Source organism: Nannospalax galili, unplaced genomic scaffold (genome assembly GCF_000622305.1).
Source record: "Nannospalax galili isolate Female #2095 unplaced genomic scaffold, S.galili_v1.0 scaffold528, whole genome shotgun sequence".
In the NCBI taxonomy this organism is placed as follows: Eukaryota; Metazoa; Chordata; class Mammalia; order Rodentia; family Spalacidae; genus Nannospalax; species Nannospalax galili.
Genome location: NW_008359681.1, coordinates 760,893 through 781,299, shown reverse-complemented (window position 1 = coordinate 781,299; position 20,407 = coordinate 760,893). Strand labels below are relative to the sequence as shown.

General features: G+C 44.7%; 1 protein-coding gene across 2 annotated transcripts in view; it reads right to left on the bottom strand.

Annotated features, from left to right (window-relative positions):
• Slc15a1 (solute carrier family 15 member 1) overlaps positions 1-19,794 on the bottom strand; it is a 56,445-nt gene extending 36,651 nt beyond the window's left edge. The window contains exons 1-6 of one of the 2 annotated variants that reach the window (XM_029558904.1): positions 19,723-19,794; positions 5,239-5,255; positions 4,539-4,620; positions 4,305-4,446; positions 3,101-3,220; positions 96-195 (exon numbers count right to left, since the gene is read on the bottom strand). In XM_029558904.1, the coding sequence (XP_029414764.1) occupies positions 96-195; positions 3,101-3,220; positions 4,305-4,446; positions 4,539-4,620; positions 5,239-5,253 (459 nt within the window). In that variant the 5' untranslated portion in view covers positions 5,254-5,255; positions 19,723-19,794. Of the gene's footprint in view, positions 1-95; positions 196-3,100; positions 3,221-4,304; positions 4,447-4,538; positions 4,621-5,238; positions 5,256-6,107; positions 6,206-19,722 lie in introns of those variants that run through there. The other variant, XM_008823585.2, reaches the window with a different exon arrangement.
• Between the last annotated feature and the right edge of the window lie 613 nt (positions 19,795-20,407).

The window sequence follows — 20,407 nt, the reverse complement described above, 5'->3', positions numbered from 1 at the left end:
GTCTCTGAAAAGAGTAGAATGGAGACTAGTTTCATAGGATTTGACTCCTAAAGGGCTGTCGTTCATTAATGGAGCCCCTTGGCGCATGTTCTTACCTGGCCCTCTTCAAACTGATCGCCACCAAATGCAGACACGCAGGGCTTGATTCCTCCTGTACCAAGGGCAATCAGGACCAGGCCAATCATGGACAGTGCCCTGGGGAAAGAAGTGGGTTAAGGTCAAGGTGGCAGGTCTTCAGAAGTAGCAGCCTCCCTCTAGTTTCCCTCTGAAGATCAGGTGCAGTTGTGACCATAGAGCCTCATCCTCAACGCGAAGACAATCCACAAGAACACAGGCTGAGAACTGAATGAAAACCTGAACACTGCAGACCTTTGAATCCCTGTCTTTGTCTAATAATTTATCATCTAGAAAATTGAAGATAGTGTGAAATCGGAAGAAGGATTTGTGTATGGACTTTTTGGGAGCCTTATCATTTCCAATAAAAGAATGAGTAGATGATATGTCAGTTAAAGGGAAGAGGTAAGCTCAGTAGTAGAGTGCATGCTTAGCATGCACAGGTCCTGGGTTCAGTCCCAAGAGCATGCAACGCACACACACACACACGTCAATTGAACAAAGGTAAGCCTTGTGTCAATCAGAATAGAGCCATAATAGTCATTAAATGACATTACAAACATGATTTAATTGCAGACAGACTATCTAGCTGGGCAGTATTATCTTCATTTGTTTACAAACTGGAAAGAAATAGAGCAAAAGGTTTATTGCTATGCCAGGTGGTGGGACTAAGGGCTATTTATCTTAATTTTACTTTTGTATTTTCCAAGTTATTGCGTTTTCACATTCTGAATAGAAAAAAAAAAGAATCATGGGATGGTGGAGAGCTAGAGCAAAGTATAAGGGCACACATGCATGGAAATGGCACAGTGAAACCTATTACTTTATATGATGGCCTAAAAAATTGATAAAAAAGAAAAATAGCGTTGGGGGTTTTAGTATATTAAGAGTTAGGCACTATAAATATCAAGCTTTATAAGAATTTATGCGATGTGTTCTTGGCTGTTGATGTTGCTTAAAATCCTTTAAAAATATGAATGAGATAAAGTCAAGCTAGATTCTGCACACACAGAATTATTTTCTTTTTTTTTTTTTTTTGTTTTTTTGAGACAGGGTCTCCCTGTAGTCACAGCTGACCTGGACCACGCTATGTAGACCAAGCTGTCCTCTATCTCACAGAGATCCACCTGCCTCTACCTCCCAAGTGCTGGAATTAAAGGTGTGTGCCACCACACCTGGCTACAGAGAGAATTCTTATTCTGCTTCCTGGTTCCATCTTCCTACACTAACTGACCAAGGCTCATCTTGAACTTCTTTGCTTCGTAATACACTGAACATTTATTTAGTCTTGTAAGAATTTCAGAGATTGTCTAGTACCAATACCAAGAAATGGAAAATAAGTTATAAGCTAAGGTTCTTATACACTTGTTGCTCTCTGAGCAGTTCTCCCTTACTTAACTGGCAGCAGTCTTAGCCATGGTAGGTACTATGACAAGGGAGGAAACTGAGGCACAGAGGGTAACTATCTGGTCAAGTTCACTCATCCAGTAAGGGGCACTGCCAACATTTGTGCCCAGCCTATCTCCAGGTCCAGTTCCCTGCCTCTCTCTTTCTGTATGTATATATCTGTGTGCCTGTATGTGTTATATGCATGTGTGTGCACATGTATGTAAGTATGTAAGGTATGTACCTGTGTGCATGAGTGTATGTGCACATGTATGTAAGTAAGGTGTGTGTGTGTGTGTGTGTGTGTGTGTGTGTGTGTAGTCCAAAGATTGATGATAGATGTCTTCCTCTACTGCTGTCCACTTGGCTATACTGGCTGGCCAGCAAGCCCCTGAAATCTGCCTTTCTCTGTTGCCCCAGCATTGGAGTTACAGACCCCTGTTGCTGTGTCTGCCTTTTACATGAGTACTGAGGATCTGAACTCAGGTTCCTAAGCTTAGGCAGCAAGTACTTTACCCACTGACCTATCTCTCTGACACCCCTCTCATGTTCTTAAGAAAGACAGCTTATTCAAGATCATCTTACTGTCCTGTGGGAGAGCTGAGCACAGACTTGGCAGTCTGAACAGCCTACTGTGTGCATAGCTGTTCCTCCTACCAACACCACTGTTTCAAGGGCTAGGTGTTAAAAACACTCCTCTGGACAGAAACCTGTTTAACTGGCAAGCCAGGGATGTAGCCATTATGGCTATTAACTTGAATTTCAGTCATATTTATCAACCCATGAGTTGGCTTAGTCCTGTGTCAAGAAGCTGAAGTACAAACACAGGAAAAAAGATCAGTCTTTAAGCTGGGGCATGGTGGTGCACACCTGTAATTCCAGCACTTGGGAGGCTGAGGCAGGAGGATCATGAATGAATTTGAGGCTATCTTGGATATATATTGAGTCCTAGGCTAACTTGGGCTAAATAGCAAGATCCTGTGTCAAAAAGGAAGGAAGGAAGGAAGGAAGGAAGGAAGGAAGGAAGGAAGGAAGGAAGGAGGGAGGGAGGGAGGGAGGGAAGGCGGAAGGGAGGGAGGAAGGGAAGAAAGTCAGTCTTTATTATTAGTCTGCCAGGCCAAATTTCAGGGGAGGAGAATCAATCCTGTGAGGAACACTTGTCCACACTACTTGCTGTCAAGAGCCCAGAACTGGTGGCTAGGATGATACCTATGTAATTAAACTACTGAAAAATAAGTGGATATGTATTATATAGGTCTAAAGGTCTTAGAATCTTGAGGAAACCTAATGGTATCAAAGGCCAAGGCCTCCGGGAGCTACAACCCTCTACGGAAGACAAGATGAGCACAAGTATCCTCCCATGACCATGCACCGAGTAGAATGTCACAATCCTAGACAGCAAGGTCAAAGTGAGCAGACTTCGGATGGCGACATCCTGCAATGTCAACACTCAGGTCCATTAAGCAGCCTTCTCTACAGTGCTAATCAGGGAGGGAAAGCCTCCCAACTCTCCTGAGGACATTCAGGGAAAAAAATGAATCATCAGAGCATCCAATAAGCAACCAATGAGAGGGTGGGGCTGCAGTGACCATGGACTCACACATGCACAGGAAGGCTGTCAGGGCTGCCGTCGTGGTTGTGGTCTGTGAGGTCATTAATTGAGCTCACTGAGATGACTGCTTGTCCAATGGTGTAGACAATGGATAATGATATAATTGTCCTGTGTTTAGAAAGGTTAAGAGAATCCTAGTTAATTGCACAATATCTGTCCAAGGTCCATATTTCTCATCCCTCCTACAAAATTTCCAAGAGCCCAGTCATGGATCTGCTTGTTTTTCAAACTTGGGTGAATCTGAGAGATCTCGGAAAGGGACAGCCTAGGAGTGTAGAGTGAAGTTTTGGCTAGAGACTAGAAGGGGGAAAACCCCTTTTGTCTGCCAGCTATGTACAAGACTCACTGCTTCCACTACCACCTCACCCCCATGCCACTATAGAAGTTAGTATTTATAGTTTTAAACAATAAAAGTTAATAATCTTTGGACTGGTAACAGTAGGTAGCCAAGAGTAGACCACTGATCACTTCTATAGACTTGGTTAGAGAGAGTGCCTGTTCTTGCTTCCTCTACTTCACTACTTTGACCTGGAAGAACATTCTCTTCCTTCTCTGTGAATTTCCAGAAAGTTCCTGATAATGTCTCCTGGGATGTGCTCTTGGAGCTCCATCTGCAGGGCAGGGTGAGTGCTCACAATGACTTCCTCACACCATGCATTGGTTCCATCCACCAAGCTGTATGAGCCCGCAACAGCCAGGACAGAGCATCAAGCTCAGCCCCAAACTCACCAAAGATAGTCAGGGTTCCTGCCACTATTTCAAAAAGTTTGGTTGAAGGGGGAAAAACACTAAAGCTTAAAAAAAAATCTTCTTGCATTCACAGTGCTGTGTTAAGCAAAACCAATGCTCTTAAGATTCATCTATTCTGGGGACTGGAGAGATGGCCTCAGTGGTTAAGAACACTGGTTGTTCTTGCAGAAGACCCAGGTTCAAATCCCAGCACCCACATGGCAGCTAACAACTGTCCATTACTCCAGTCCCGGGGAATCCAACAGCCTCTTCTGACCTCTGTGGGCATTGCACGACACAGGTGCACTTACCTACATGCAGGCAATACACACATACACAAAAAATTAAAAAAAAATAGAGTATCTATTCTTTGATTCTTCATTCCCCAATCTTACCATCCCAAACCACAAAGCTCATATTTACATCTTGGCTTGTCTGATATAAGAAAATCCCAATCACTTACTTGAACTTCCCCAGCCATGAGTCTGCGATCAGAGCTCCAAGAATTGGAGTCAGGTAGCACAGGGCAACAAACGTATGGTAGATGGCCGTGGACAGATCGTCATCCCAGCCAATGAAGTTCCTGAAGTACAGGACCAGGAGTGCTTTTCACAGAGACAGGTGGAGGAGAGAAACAGAGTTAGAACTGGCAGAGGCAACCCACCTCTCACAGAAGGATGAGATGACTGAAGCTTACCTCGCATTCCATAGTAGGAGAATCTTTCACAGAACTCATTGACCACGATGAAGAAGATGCTCAAGGGGTAACCAAAGCAATTCTGACAAAAAGAAAAGCAGTATCCAAATATGTTCCTCAATGGTCCACATTCACTAGCATCAATAGCTTGGAAAAGGGCCAATGAACACACGGTAATGTTTTGGTGCCATTCAGACCCAGAATCTTTAACCTTTCAACTTCAAAAACTATTTCATTTATTATTTTTATTTTATGTGTATGAGTATTGCCTGCATATGTGAAAGTGCACCAGTGTCGTGGCATGCCTGGGGAGGTCAGAAGAAGGCATAAGAGTCCCCTGGAACTGAAGTTAAGGACAGTTGTTGCCAAGTTGAGTGCAGAGAACTGAACCAGGGTCCTCTGCAAGAATAGTCAGTGCTCTTAACTGCTGAGCCTTCTCTCCAGCCCTGAATTTTTCAACTTTTAGTGCCTTACATTCATTATCCCATATAGAGACAGCAATGAAATGAATCAACTAGTATGAGCAGGAAATAAATAGCATCTCCTAAAAAGAGGAAATCTCATACAAACTCAGGATCATCTCATTGTGCCAGGTACACAATACACATTAATGTATAAAGCACATTTGTTTACTTTGAGGAACAAAAACGTTGTATCATTTATAAAATGAAGATACAGAAGAAGGAAAAATGATACTCACCCGTGACTTGGACATTCCTAAAAGAGACCAAAATGCCAGTATTAAGTCAAGTCACCACAGTAGTTTTGACTGACTGGACTCAGCCCCCTGAGTTTTCATGACAATTGGCTTCAGTACCCTCTAGGATCCCAGCACAGGGCTCTTTGCTTCTCTTCTGCAGTGGGGCCTGACCTCTGCATTTGCTTTTAATAAGTTCCTCAGGCAGTGCTCGTGACCAGTGGGAAATAGAAACTGGTATTCAGAGAATCATGGCCAAACTGTTTCCTTCCCTAAACACTTGAAAGACTGCCTCTGAATAAAACCCAAACATTCTAGCATGTTCTTCACCATCTCACAACTCACAAGGTCATCGAGGTTTTGTGACAGCTAACTAACTGAGGTATAAAATGTTTTTAGATCCGGAATACACAGTGAGGATTCAGCCACCTTTTCTTGTCCCCTAGCTCTGCCTTCTTCCCCACCCTTCCCCACACACAGAAGACTCCAAAGACATCCAAATGTTTGTTCACTAAACATGTGTACTCTTTCAAAGATCTTAACATGGGAGATCACAGCTCCCTTGCTGGGTGCCCCTCACCCCTTTTATCACACCCCTTCCTACTTATGATTTTGTCTTGCTGCCAATAGTCCCTTCACACAATATGGTATCATGATGGGTAATTCATATTCTTGCCTCCTTTCTAGACTGAGACTCTCTATGTATCATAACAACATCTTCACATCCCCATCTCTTTCACTGTACCTTCCATAAGCAGGGCTATTCTTAAAAGAATGAATTCAAAGAGCGGGAAGAAAACCTATGAGAAGCCTAATGAGTTGGTGCAGACCAGATGGATACACCTCCTTCCCACTCCCCAGTCCTCACTGACCTCATCTCAGAGTTGTTTGCTGCCAGGGCTCCTGGGGTATACCACGCTCCTTTCATTGGTCAGTGTTCCAGCAGTATAGGGTTGAAAACTTGGGTATGTCTCAGAATCTCCAGGGGCTTGTGAGAACAGACTGCTGGGCTGTACCCCAGATCTGCTGACTCTGTAGACACACGTGACTGTGTTTTCTAACAAGTTCCCAGTTCTTGCTGCTGCTGGTCCAGGCAGCATGCTTTGAAAACCACTGCACTGGAGAATTAGAAATAATCCTTAAATCCCTATCATGGCCCATGCGTTCTACCCTGCACCAGAGCTGCCTATTTGGAAAGAGCTCAGATGGAACTCACACTGGCCACTGTACCTTGCATTTAAGAAGACTGAGGATCTGCCTTTCTAACAAGTTCTAAGGAGAGGTGGATGCTGTGGTCCAGGGACTTCACTTTGAGAAGCATATGCAAGCTGTGATGTCCCGTTGCCTGATAGATCTCCATAATTCCCTGTCTCAACTTCTTATCCTGTTCCCTATTCAGGGCCCTTTCTCTCAGATTTGCTGCTTTGCATTTTCAGTCTGTGTAACTCTGTGCTCCATCCCACAACAAATGAAACCCCAGTTCTGTTTGAGGAACACCCTTTTTGGTCCAGACCATGTGGCATCCCAGACCTGTCCTGTGAGCATGCCTTCCTCTTCCTGTCACACTGAACTGGGGCTATTTCCACTTGCTCAGCTCAGCATGGCCCCAGGTCTCATACCAGATGGCCTTGCATTTTTGCCCACTTCAGAGCATTTTAGATGTTATTTTGGTCCTTGCTCAAAGGAGGGAAATAACACTGTTCTGATCTCCCAGGGCCCCAGGGCCCACCTCTTCCTGCTATTAAAGTTGGAGACAGAGACTCCTCAGCATAACCACACTGGGTTTATCCCCGGTTAGACTTCCCTGAGGTAAGGGGCTGCTTTGAGGTGCAGGGCATGAAGAGTGGGAGCCATGGAGTCAATCCTGGGATTGACTGAACCTCAGTTCTGTCAACTTCCAGTTGGGGCCCTGGGCAAGCCTGGGCTTTGGACAATCAAATGAAGATAATCCCCCTGCTTTGGTGGTTTTGTTTTGTTTTGTTTTTCTGAGACAGGGTCTCCCTGTAGCCACAGCTGGCCTGGAACTCACTATCTAGACCAGGCTGGCTTTGAACTCACAGAGACCTGCCTGCCTCTGTGTCCTGAATGCTGGGATTAAAGGCGTGAAACACCATACCTAGCAATCCCCCTGCTTTGTAAGGCTTCTATAAGGATTCATGTGGGGCTGGCGAGACAGCTCAGTAGGTAAAGATCCTTGTTGCCAAGCCTGATGTCCTGTGTTCTATCCATAGAACCCAAAAGTTGGAGGAAGAGAATGGACTTCTGCAAGTTGTCCTCTGACCTCTACATCAGTGCCAGGGCATGTGCCTGCATGCACATGCACACAGACACACATACAGTACACAAATATTAATAACAAATAAATGTTTTTTAAAAAGAATTCCTGTGAAGGCCCACACACACCTTTATGGCATCAGCACACGTGAACCATTACCATCCTAGAATGCTCAGCTCCTAGCATGGCGCTCTCCAGAGTAGAACTTAAATGTTTGCTGAATAAGTCTCCAGAGTCAAGCATCTCGGCCTTTGCGCACAAGGTTCAGATTCTGCCCTGATACTGGATAGATCCATTCACCCCTTGTGGTGGTTGATCTTAACTGTCAACGTGATTGGATCGACAATCACCATGGACACACATCTCTGGCTTTTCTTTGAGGATGTTTCCAGAAAAGTTTCATTGAAGAGGGAGGACCCTGAGTGTCAATGGCACTATCCCATGAGCTGGGGTCCTAGGCTGAATAAAAAAGAGAAAGCAAACTAAGTACCAGCATTCACCTCTCTCTACTTCCTGATTGTGGCTGCCATGTGACCAGCTCGCCTCGTGCTTCTGCTGCCATGACTTCCCTGCAAAGATGGACTGTTCTCTCAAATACTGAGCCCAAATAAACCCTTCTATAAGTTGCTTTTATAGGTATTTTGTCACAGCAATGAGAAAAGTAACTGACAAACTTTTCCAGGCCCAGTAGTCTCTGTTTGTTTGTCCCTTAAAGAGTCCCTAAGACTTGCCACAATTTCTACTGGGTTTAGCCAATGAGGAGCCATAGTGAGATCAGAGGGAGGAAAAGTCAGGTATCCATTTTTCTGGTGCTCTCCCTGTGAAATCACCCCAGCCTGGTTGTACCCTCACGTGGCAGCCATTGCTTCTCTGAAGTCATCCCTCTCCACTGTGCCATGACTCTTTCCTCCCAAGTTTTGGAATCTTCCTCTCCCTCATCCTTGAGGCCTGACAGTGCTCATAGGGATGTCTGCTCTACCATTTATGGTTCCTCGTCCCATTGTCTAGTCTTTGGGAAAATAACCTCATATTTCATGTATACATCATTATTCCTCACAGGACTGTGGTGATAGAGTATGCCAGCTGTACACTCTGCTTGCTGCCATCTTTTATCACCAGTCAGGAAAGAGTCTAGAATGGGTTTAACTACTTTCCCTACTTAGACTTCAGAGAACATGATCTCACCATTGCCTCCCTCCCAAAGGCAAAATAAGGAGTGACCCATACAAAGATGTTCCCATGACAGATTTTCCTTAGAACAGCAGGAGGGAGAGTTGCAAACCCAAAGTCCACAGAGCCAGCCCAGGTTTCACCACAGCAATTCCTTTCCCATGCTCTTCAGAGCTCTGGTTCAGAGAGAAGGACTACATCTCACTATGTATTTCTGCTAAATGTTATCCAGCATCCATTTACTTCTAATGTAAATATGATTACAGAGAAGGCACCAAGACATTCAAAGGGCAGACCTTAGTTTACCAACCTTCACACCTAGAACTGCATCATAGAAATTCTCAAATTTACTCAAGCTTAAACCAGAGACCTGGCATTCAATGGGAAGTATTTTGTGCTCTGAAAGGGTATTCATACCCAAGAACTTTATTATTGCTTTTATTATTGTGGGGTGGAGGCTGCTCAGCTCTTTTATAGAATCCAGAACTATCTGGTGGCCATATACCAAGGTCAGCATTTCTTATCTGAACATACCTGTGTCAACAGGATTGCTATCTTAGAAAGACAGTGGTCATAGGAGACTTGGGTCTGAATCATTTTCAACTGAGACAAGATTCTGTTCACTTTGGTACAACTGTGTTTGTATTTGGTATCCTGGTTAGTATGTTCAATCAGCAAATTTGAATGGTCTGATGTTTCTAGAACAGATCAGAGATTGTTCGGACATTTAAATATGATCAGGGCCACATCTAGAATCCAGATTCCCTATCTTGACAGCTCAGTCAGTATCAGTATGTATGATCACTGACTAAATCCTGGTTTCTTACTGACATTAAGCTTAACAAGGGTTTTGCCTTTCTTGTGCCTAAAGCATTTAATAGAAATATGTTTATATTACACATTTCTCTTATTACTGACTTTGGACTGTGGTGGGGAAACTGAGCAAACAGGAAAAAATGAGACTCCACTGAGCCCCACCACTCAATAACATTTCTCCCTTAATGCAGACACTTCCTGTCATTTTTCAAAGCACATTTGGAGCCATGTAGGAACAGAATCTCTAATGTTTTATTACCTAGAAATGAATATAGCCAGAACTGCTTAATGGGGCTACATTCTGAGAAATGCACTTCATCATGGATTGCAAAGATCATGATATTTTCATCATTATGCAAGCCTCATGCAGTGTACTTCACAAACCTGCATGATACAACCTACCACACACCCTTGACATACTATAATCTTACAGGCATACGCCCTCCATAGTCAAAACGTGGTCAATATAGCACACGGCTGGCTCCCTCAGTGACATTCAGGCCACAGAGTGTGCTTCCAGAAGTTGGATTTGGGACAGTAAAAGGAACAAGACATTTGGTTGAGGTCCAAGAAAGGAGCTCTTATCTTTAAGTGGAGGGAGACCCATTTCCTATCACTACCAAGGATATCTATGTCCTAATCTCTAAAGCAGATTTGTGGATATGTTTCCTTCCATGGAGAAAGGGACTTTGCTGATGTCACTAAGCACCCTGAGATATGGAATTTATTTTTAGTATTTCAGTGGGAAAATACAATCCCAAGTGTCCTATAGAAAGGAGATGTGATGATGGTAGCAGGGACACAACTGCAGTTCCTGGAAGGGACCATGAGCCAAGGAATGTAAACCATCTATGGAAACTGAAAAGGGCAAGGAAACAGATTCTTCCCTAGGGCTTCACAGTGCAGCCCTGGTAGCATGTTGATTTCAGACAGTAAAATCCATTTCAGACTCGTGACCTCCAAAACTCTAAGATGGTATTCCCCCTGGTCTCACCAGTAATGGAAACTGAACTCATGCCTTGCACATGATACACAAGAACTCTACTGCTTAGCTATATCCTCAGCCAAGTACGGCATCATTTGAAAACCACTGAATTTGTGATATTTTGTCCTATAACTAACATTAATAGGAAACAAACATACAAGAGCTTACCTCAAACTGTAAATGTTTAATCACTATTTACATTATTGTACTATTTCTATTATTTACACTGTTTACATCTAACTAAGACCAAACTTTATTTGGCCCCTTTTAACATTACTAAGCTATATTTTTCTCCCTGGGGGGTTTAGTCATGCATACACAGGCCCTGTCTTTTTCTTTGGATTTGATAGGATCCCAGTTGTTACTGTATCTAAGTCATCCACGTGTCATAAACTCCTGGTTAGCTTCAATTGTGCTTCATAGAGATGCTACATTTCACAGAAGCCACATGGAGATGCTACCTTCCACAGCTACCTTCTTCCCCATTCAAGGAGTCTGTTATTTCTCTGAGAAAATTGACAAATAGCTGTATAAACACAATGCATGCTGACTTATGCTTTGTGGAATACCCCTTTCATGAAGCTCTGGGTTGTCTGTCCTTCCTATACCATTCATTGCCAAAGGCAGCGAATAATCAATCCTTTAAGAAAAAGTTTCTGGGCTGGAGAGATGGCTCAGTGGTTAAGAGCACTGACTGCTCTTAAAAAGGACCCAGGTTCGATTCCCAGCACCCACATGGTAGCTACAAACCATCCTTAACTCCAGTTCCAGGGGAATCCGAAGCCCTCTTCTGACCTCCGCAGCATTGCATGACACGGGTACACTCACATACATACAGGTAATACACTCATACACATAAAATAAAAGTAACAAAATATTAAAAAAAAAGAATGAAGAAAGTTTCTTAAACAATGAAACTACTGTAACCTGGAACCAGTGCTAATGACAGAATACGGATTTTATGAAGTAATTCTGGCATAATGTCCCAAGGGGGAGCAACTTAGTACTAGGGACCTCACATATGTCCACTGTGGCTAATCTGAGTCCTGGCAGAGGCCTTGTGGTCCTCTCAGGACACAGGAGGACTGGAGGCCTGTGAGAAGCTCCATCTCTGGGTGCCTCCTGAGTCCTCACAGGCATGTGTATATTTCTGCCCAGCTCCTCTGGAGACAGACATGGAACACAAAACCACTTCGCTGCTATCTGGCATTGGAGCCCCAGCAGCAGAATGCCTCACAGCTCATGGTGCCATCAGCAGCCTCCGCAGTTTCCTCATCCTCCTTTGTGTTGTAGGGCCCGGGCCCAGGCATTCTTCCTGTACTGTCCTGAGCTGGTCATGTATCTTTCCTGTCAGTCATTCAGGCTCATGTGTGCTCTATAACCAGGTCTTTGCCTTTCTTAAAACCTCTTCTCAACTTCCACTGCTCAGGCTTGGGTGCAGTTCTGTTAGTGTGATGGTTAACTTTAATTGTCAATTTGACACAACCTAGAATCACCTGGGAAGAGAATCTCAGTGAGGGGTTGTCTACATTGAGTCAGCTTGTGAGCATGTCTGCAGGGGATGGTCATGATTGAGTTAACTGATGTGGGAAGACCCAGCCCAGTGTGGATGGCACTATTCCCTAGGCAGGGGGGTCCTTAAATATGTAAGAGTAGAGAAAGTTAGCGGAGCACAAACAAGTGAGAATGCATGCCTTCATTTCCCTCTGCTCTTGACTGTGGATGTGATATGACCAACTGTTTGAAGTTCCTGCCTTGACTTCTCCACAGTGGCGGACTGTAACCTGGAATTATAAGATGAAATAAATGCCTTCCTCCTCTAAGTTATTTGTCATGGTATTTTATCACAGCAATAGAAATGTGACTAGGATAGTCAATGTATTCATTTTCTAGGGCTGTCATACAACATATTTCAAACTGGTGGCTTAGGACAACAGAGGTTTATTTACTCACAATTCTCAAGGCTAGAAGTCTGAGATTAAGGTGTTGTCAGGGTTGTAGCCTTCTGTGGCTGTGAAGGAGACTATGCTGGGCCTCTTCTGGAAGTTACTAGCATTCTCTGATGTCCCTTGGCTTATAGAAGCATCATCTGATCCCTGTCTTCATCTTCACACAGTATCCTTTCCATATGTGCATCCTGTGTCCAAATGTCCTCTTTTTATAAGACACTAGTCATTTTAGACTCCAACTTACATCATTCCACTATAATTTCATCTTAGCTTGTCACATTGGCAACAATAGTGGTCCCCAGAGGTCACATTCTGGGTACTGAGGACTTGGGCTTCTACATATGAACATTTAGGATACATAATTTAACTTAATAGTCAAGGGCCATTTGCTATATACCACTTACTGATAGGTAAAAAGTAGCCTATGGATGAATCTGGTTGATCCAGAGAAAGCACCAAGACACAGATAAAACTCCATCAGAATAGAGTTTACTAGCAAAGGATTCCCTTCCAGGCAGGGAAAATGTCTGCCCCAGATCGTGAGCTGGGGTCTTTTAAAGGGGGAGGCTTCCACTTCCTGCAGAAGGCGGGAAGATGTATTATTTTAAAAGTTGGGTGGCGAGGGGGGGGAGTGTGAGAGTGGGACTGTTAAAAACTGTTCTCTTTAGAGATCAAAGGGGAAGCCTGCTGTGTTGGCCAAACAGTGGAGAAGTCTGCTTCTCTTGACTTCAAAGACCAAGGTGCTTATCAACTCAGTTCTCTTTTCTCAGGAGCTTGAAAAGTCCATGAGACCCTGTTGGTGAAGGGGCAGGGCTATCTGAACCTTAAAACTTACTACTTTAGATTACAGATATCCTACTACCATTTAAAAAGGTTTCTTAAAGACCAGAGTGATAGCTCAGTTAGTAAAGTATCAAGCATGAGGACCTGAGTTCAGCTATGCAGTATTCACAACAAAAAGCCAGGCATGGTCAGTCAGTCTAGCTGAATTGGTGAGTTCCAGCTTCAATGAAAAGTCTCTGTCTCAAAAAAATAAAGTGGAGGCGGCCAGAGAGATGGTTCAGCTGTTAAGAGCACTGGCTGCTCTTACAGAGGATCCAGGTTTGGTTTCTACAACCACATGGACCTAACAACCATCCCTAATGTCAGTTCTAGGGGATCTGATACCCTCTTCTGGTCTCCACGGGCATTACATGACATGGGTGCACACACATGCAGGCAAAACACTCATACAGATAAAATAAAAATAAATAAGTTAATTAAATCAAATAAAAAATAAGGTAGAGGCGACTGAGGAGGACACCTAACATCAGACCCTGGCCGCCACAGTACATGTATGTACCCCCCCGCCCCCAAATCTTGTAACCAGACATGATTCTCAGGGCCCTTTCTGTTGTACTTCAGCAGCCATAGCCTTGTTGGGCCCCAGGATCCAGTCACCTTTGAACAAGCTCATAGGTCATTTAATCTCAAGCTGCTCCATGCCAGGGAAGATCAGTCAGTCCAGAGAGTACCCTAGAGTTAATATGTAGCAAAACAGAAGATCTGGGCAATAGTCCTAAGTTCTGCCCAGGTATAGGCAGGGACCAGGCGCTCAGGTGAGATGGTTTTCCTGGATGTTAGAATAGTAACCCTTGCTCTCCAACTTAGTTTCTTTATCTGTACTTGAATATTTTTATTGCTGAAGAACACTATTGGGTAGAACTTAGAGTTAGGCTTATTTTAAATACATATGGTCAAGAGCTAATATAGAGTAGAGAATCTTCCTCAGAAGAGAACTCCAGAAAGGGAAAATATGATGGGAGATGGCTCCTGTGATCCTGGGCAAAACCACCTCCAGCTCAAGTTGCAGATACCCAACAGGCAACAGCAACCAGCATGTTGGCAACAGTGTGGTTCACTGAGCCATGTTGTACCTATGATCACTGAGCCATGCTGTACCTATGATCACTCTATGATCCTGTATATTATCACAGGAGAGAATGAGGCCCAGACCACTTATGCTGTGCTGCTAAATTAAAAGAAACCAGTCCTTGATCTTTTGGGGGTTTGTTTAGAAGGCAATTAAGTTAGGGACTGTATCTTTGACACACAAAGTTAGATGATAAATCAGAACTAGGTAAAAAGGCTTCACTATCACATTAAACACAAAATTGCACTTCAAGACTAGAATCAGAATGAACTTTTCTTAACTGGTATTTATTTATTTTATTATTATTTTTTGAGAGAGGGTCTCACTGTGTTGGCTTGGCTGGCCTAGAACTTGCTATGTAGACCAGGCTGATACCTCCAGCTCACAGAGATCTGCCTACCTCTGCTTCCTCTGCTACCTCTGCTGGGATTACCTCTGCTGGGATTACAGTGTGTGCCCAGATTTCACCTGATACTACATATATATGAGGACATACTACTTTTGGTGCTAAATGAATTCTTTTAACTATATTTATATTTATTTTTATATATTTTATTTATTATTTTTATTTTATGTGCATGAGTGTATTGCCTGGATGTAGGTAAGTGCAGCTGTGTTGTGAAATGCCCATGGAGGACAGAAGAGGCCGTCGGATCCCCTGGAACTAGAGTTATGGGCAGTTGTTAGCTGCCATGTGGGTGCTGGGATTTGAACCCGGGTCTTCTGCAAGAACAACCAGTGTTCTTAATTGCTGAGCCATCTCTCCAGCCCCCTAAATGAATTCTTTAGAATTGATTGAAACTGTGATAAGAAAACCCATCTATCTTGCTGGGAGAGTCACCCAAGATGGCAACAAAGCTGAGGCTCTGACTCCAAAAGAGTTATCTTTATATGCTAAGCCTATTAGTACATAATCTCATATATAAATGATGTGCCTGTTCCATAGGGTACATTTCCTTTACCCCCAAATCCATGACCTTTCCAGAATCTCATAGTATGGCCTTATTGGAAAGTAGGGTTGTTACAAATATAATTTGGTTATATGAGGTTAGGTGGGGTTAGGTGGAAGTAGGATGGGCTGTTAATCCAATGTGAGTGATGTCCCTACAAGGGAGAAGAGTCGACACACACACAGGAAGAAGGCCGTGTGAAAATCAATGGAAGCAGAGACTATAATAATGTGTCTATGAGTCAGGATCAGCGTGTCACAGGAAGTCTAAAGAAAGGCCTGGATCAGATTCTCCCTGGAGCCTTCAGAGAGTGTGGCCCCAGAACACCTTGACTCTGGACTCTCAGCCTTCAGACCTATTACCTCTGTTGTTTCAGAACACTGTGCTGTTTTTATTACAGTGACCACAGCAAAGGAGCAAACAATGTGAGTTAAGGCATTCGGTTTGAAAGAAAAGGTTTCTTTCTTCCAAGAACATCTCAAAGGCACAAATGTACTCCTGATATATATCCCCACAGAGCATGTAACAAACCATATCACACCAGGTAGATTGCAGATGTTTAAACTGGCTTAGTTTGGGAGCTTTGTGTATTTTGTATTTCTAAACCTGATTCTCGAACAGCAAGCTCTTTGTCATGCTGGCCCATATAATAACTGATTGACACAACCTTCTTTGCAGTGACCGTTCCTCTCGGCAACCTGGTGGGAGAGCTGCAGGCATGCTTCAGTCTAAGCACCTGGGAGGAGGACCTTCCTCTTCTTCAGTCTCCAGGGAAAAACCTGTCCCTCTTTGCGCGCGTGTGCGTGTGTGTGTGTGTGTGTGTGTGTGTGTGTGTGTGATGAGTGCAGGTGCCTGAGGAGACCAGAAGAGGGCACTGGATCCCCCAGAGCTGGAGCTGGAATTGCAGGCAGTTGTGAAGCACCCCATGTGGGTGTTGGGAGCCAAACTCAGGTCCTCTGGAAGATTACTATTCATTCTTAACTGCTGGCATTTTCCAGCTGCTGAGTTGTCCTTTAACACTGTCCTACCTGCTGGTGGCAGCTATACTTGTAAACCAAGGGACAAAGTTACAAACAGTGACTCTCTGGTTCCTTGTGTTGCAATCTCAGCATTCTCACTGGGCTCCTGATAACATTGCTCTGATTCTTTCTCATCAAGAAGGAATGTGCAGATGTCCCTCAAGCCTTGCCCTTGTTTTTATTTCCTTATCACCTCACCTGGGACATCTACCCACTTTCTCTTTTGCAAGAGATAGAATCCTCACACTATGTATCATAGAGCATCTTGGCCCCAGGGATGGGAACACAGTGGACTGGGAAGTCCCAGACTCTATGCATGGTTCCATGGTACAGTACCATTTCAACCATGTCATCATTTCACAGGATGGCATCATATTCTTCTGGTAGGTCTGAACTAATCAAATGCATAAACCCTTTATCTGTTCTCTGTTCTTCGTGAGATGCCTCAGCAGTTCCAAGGCAGAAGCAAAGTTATAAATCATAAAATCCAAGTAAATAAAAAGAGTAATAATTCTTTTCTTCTTAGGAGATTCTGTGGAAGTGTGAAGGATGAAGCAAAGATTTCGCACGAAGATCGCAAATCCTCCAATTTTGATAAGTCACTCCCAGTTGATGCTACCTGAAATCTCATTTACCTTAACTACAAGCCAGAGGAGGGGAACATTTTGCTTAGGGACTTTGGTTCCTGCCCTGAGGATATGAGTTTCCCCAGGAGCCACTGCTCTACTCCCTTCAATGGGAACCGAACACCTACATAAATCAGGGACTTAGGCCCACTTGGCCAGACCCAGACCACAGTGATCCATTATTGTTCCATTCATTTCGACTCTCCCTGCACTTTTAGAAAACTTCTACAGCCAACTTACAAATTCTGCCACAGATTTGCCCATCACCATGGACAGCCTCAGCATAGCATTTGAATTTGAAACTCTTACTAAAAAAAAAAGGTAAAAAAAATAGAAAGCCACACTTAGGCCTCAAAATGTCAGCACATAAGAGCCCAGCATTAGCAATTCTCTTTCCTTGCTGCTAGTTGGGCCTCTGTCCATGTGCAATAACCTCAGCTTCTGGCTGCTCATTCCCAGCTTGGAGCAGGAATGTCTGCTTCTCTGACACTTCAACCCCACATTTTAGTTGAGCTGGTGCTTCCAAGGTGAGCAGAGACTTGAGGAAGGATTTTAAATGGCCTGGTGTCAGGTTACTTGCAAGGCTAGCTCATTTTTTCACAGTCAAGCAAGAAGCTGATTTGGGAAAACTCAAAATGAGACTATCTCACAAAACCACAGAAGGGCCAGCAAGATGGCTCAGCAGGTTGAGGTACTTGCAACCAAGACTGACAACCTGAATTTTATCTCTAGCACCCACATGGTAGAAGGAAAGAACCATCTCCTGCAAGTTGTCCTCTGACATCTATATGTACGTGCACACACACACACACACACACACACACACACACACACTAAATAAAACGTAATAAAAAATTTAAAGGAATATCTTTTTTAAAGAACACAAAGGTGAAAAGAAAATTTTACAGAACTTGACTGTCAGTGCCCATAACTTTTTATTGGGACAGCTCCACCCACATGTTTACATATTGTCTGAGACTGTTTCTGCATTCCAAGGACAGAGCTGAGGAATCACTGGCAGAGTAATACCAACTCTGGTCCTTTCCTGAAGAGACTGATGATCCCTATTTTAAAACAAGTTGAGGTTCATGATTCCAACCAGATACTGCAGCCAGCTTCAGCCATGGATGACCGCATCTCAAGTGCTACATATTCTTTGGATTCTCATCACTGTGCTCCTAAGGGCCATCCTAGTTGTCCATTGCTGCCACACATACCCTTCCCTTTCCTAGTCATTCATCATTTCTGCCCCTTGATTCCCAGGGGGAGTGAGGATCCCTATCCCAAACGCTAGTTCTAACCACACAGTGCAAAAGTCAGCATCTCAGGGCTCAGGTTTCTCCACCACTCATTTCCTGTTCTTTTGCTTCATTCATCAAGTATTCCAAGTGTCACCTTTCATCACACAGCATCTAAAACAATTCTGGCCTAATCTGTATGCTCAAGATCTGTTCTTGAGGGGGCAAGTCACTAAAACTCTTTTTTCCTCAAAAATATTTCTTTAAATTATCTTTTTCACATCCTTTCTCTTGATATTGAGTAGTTGAGATGTGTATGAATCAAATCCAGGTCTAAATGTAAACCACTGGTTGCTATTCACATGCTGTATCAATCCCTTCTGCAAAACTCCACTTGAGAACTAATTTGCAAAGAAGGAAGCGCCCATTCCTTTGAAATAATGTTTTCAAAGTCAATTCTGGATTCTTTCAGTCCTTTGACAAATTATCCCCATCAGAACTATTTGTTAGAAGTGCTAAACACATTTCACACAGTTCTGACTCTGTGATCTTTACTCAGGTATCTGGCACCCAGAGCCCACCTAAGCACTTCAGAGCACCTCCCAGGAAAGTTACACCGAGTGACAGGCAAGTGAGATCCAGACTCTCTAGTAGAAGCTGGGAAGGGTATACACTCTGACATCCACCACCCAAAAGGAGGTTTGGAAGCATCTTTCCGGAACAACGTTTGCCACAGCCAAAGGTTCAAGGAGTGGTCCACTCACTGCTGCCTCTGAACCATCCCACAGCGCAGTGCAGTGGGAAGCCAGGTCACAAAGAGCTTACTGTACTGAGGCAGAAACACTGTACTGAGGATGACAAGAGGCAGAACTGGAATACCATGCAAGCAGGCCAAGCTGGGGCTCCTCTCCCCACAGCCACACTGCCTGAAAAGCAGAGCCTGGCCATCCCAGTGGGACTTAGGAGACACGTCCCGCCCCACCCCCTTGCTAAACCAGCTTGAAGGGGGCTGATGGCTCCACGGCCTCAATCTGTGGATCTAAGTTACTTCAAGAGCTCGCCTAATTTGAAACAGTGCAGGAGCCAAGCTGCCTCATAGCCCATTCGCTCATCCTCCAGACTGCTGGACTTGTGTGCCTTCTCTTGAAGCCTCAGATAGTGGTGAAACCTGAAGTGGTTCCACAGAGAAACCAGCTTCCCCTCCGGCCAGGGATCCCTCGGGAACTCCTGGGTGACCCTCCCAGCCAGAGGCCGGAGCAGTACCAAGGCTCCCCCGGAGCAGGAGCGCCCCAGAGCCAAGGTGCCAAGCATCGCCCCTTCCTAACATAAGTGCAACTTCAGGACCACAGCCACTTGGCACCTTGAGAATGCAAAGCCTGCAAAGTCCACAAGAGGGTATTGCATTTATTCTCGCAGCTCCGGAGACTACAGTGACCTCTGCTCCCGGCCGCCAGGGACAGCAGAGTCCCCCCAGGCTCACCCCGCCGGTTGACACCTGCTCCGGGCCAGCAGTGTCCCTGTCCCAGGCTACCCCGCCCTGCACGTACCGATGGTGGCGGCTCCGAGAGCTCCCCGCGACTGGCGACTGGCGAGCTGGAGTCCGGCTCTCCTGACTTTGTTTCCAGGCCCTGCCCAGCTGGCTACCTATGCGGCTCGAGGTGTGCGAGGCGGGGCTGCAGGCCCTGGCTCCACCCTCGGAGGTGGCGGCCCTGCAGGGAGCCGGCCGAGTTTACAGTTAGTCTCTTGAGGTCCCCCATTCTCCCACCTGCCTCAGCAGGTGGACACTTGTCTCAGGTTATGGCTCCACGTTGTAGACCTAGCCCTTGTGAGGCAGGGGCGGTGGGAGGGATCTGGGGCCAGCGATCCCCAAGTGAGTGGCCACCTGGAAGCTTGTTAAAATGCGAATTGCTGAACATCCATCTCCAGAGCTTTTTGCTTGTTTGCTTTTTGAGGCAGGGTCTCTCCTGTAGCCCCAGCTAGCCTGGAACTCGCTATGTAGACCAGTCTGGCCTCCATCTCACAGAGATCTGCCTGCCTCTGCCTCCTGAGTGCTGGAACTAAAGGCATGTGCCAACTCGCCCAGCAATTTTTTAAAAAAACTCTTCGAAATTGAAGCTCGGTCCCCATTAAACAACTCTGTATCCCCTCCCCCAGCACCTGGTAATCACTCCTTTGCTTTATGTACCCGGAATTAGACTCCCCCAGGTGCCTTGTGTGAGTGGGCTTGTACCA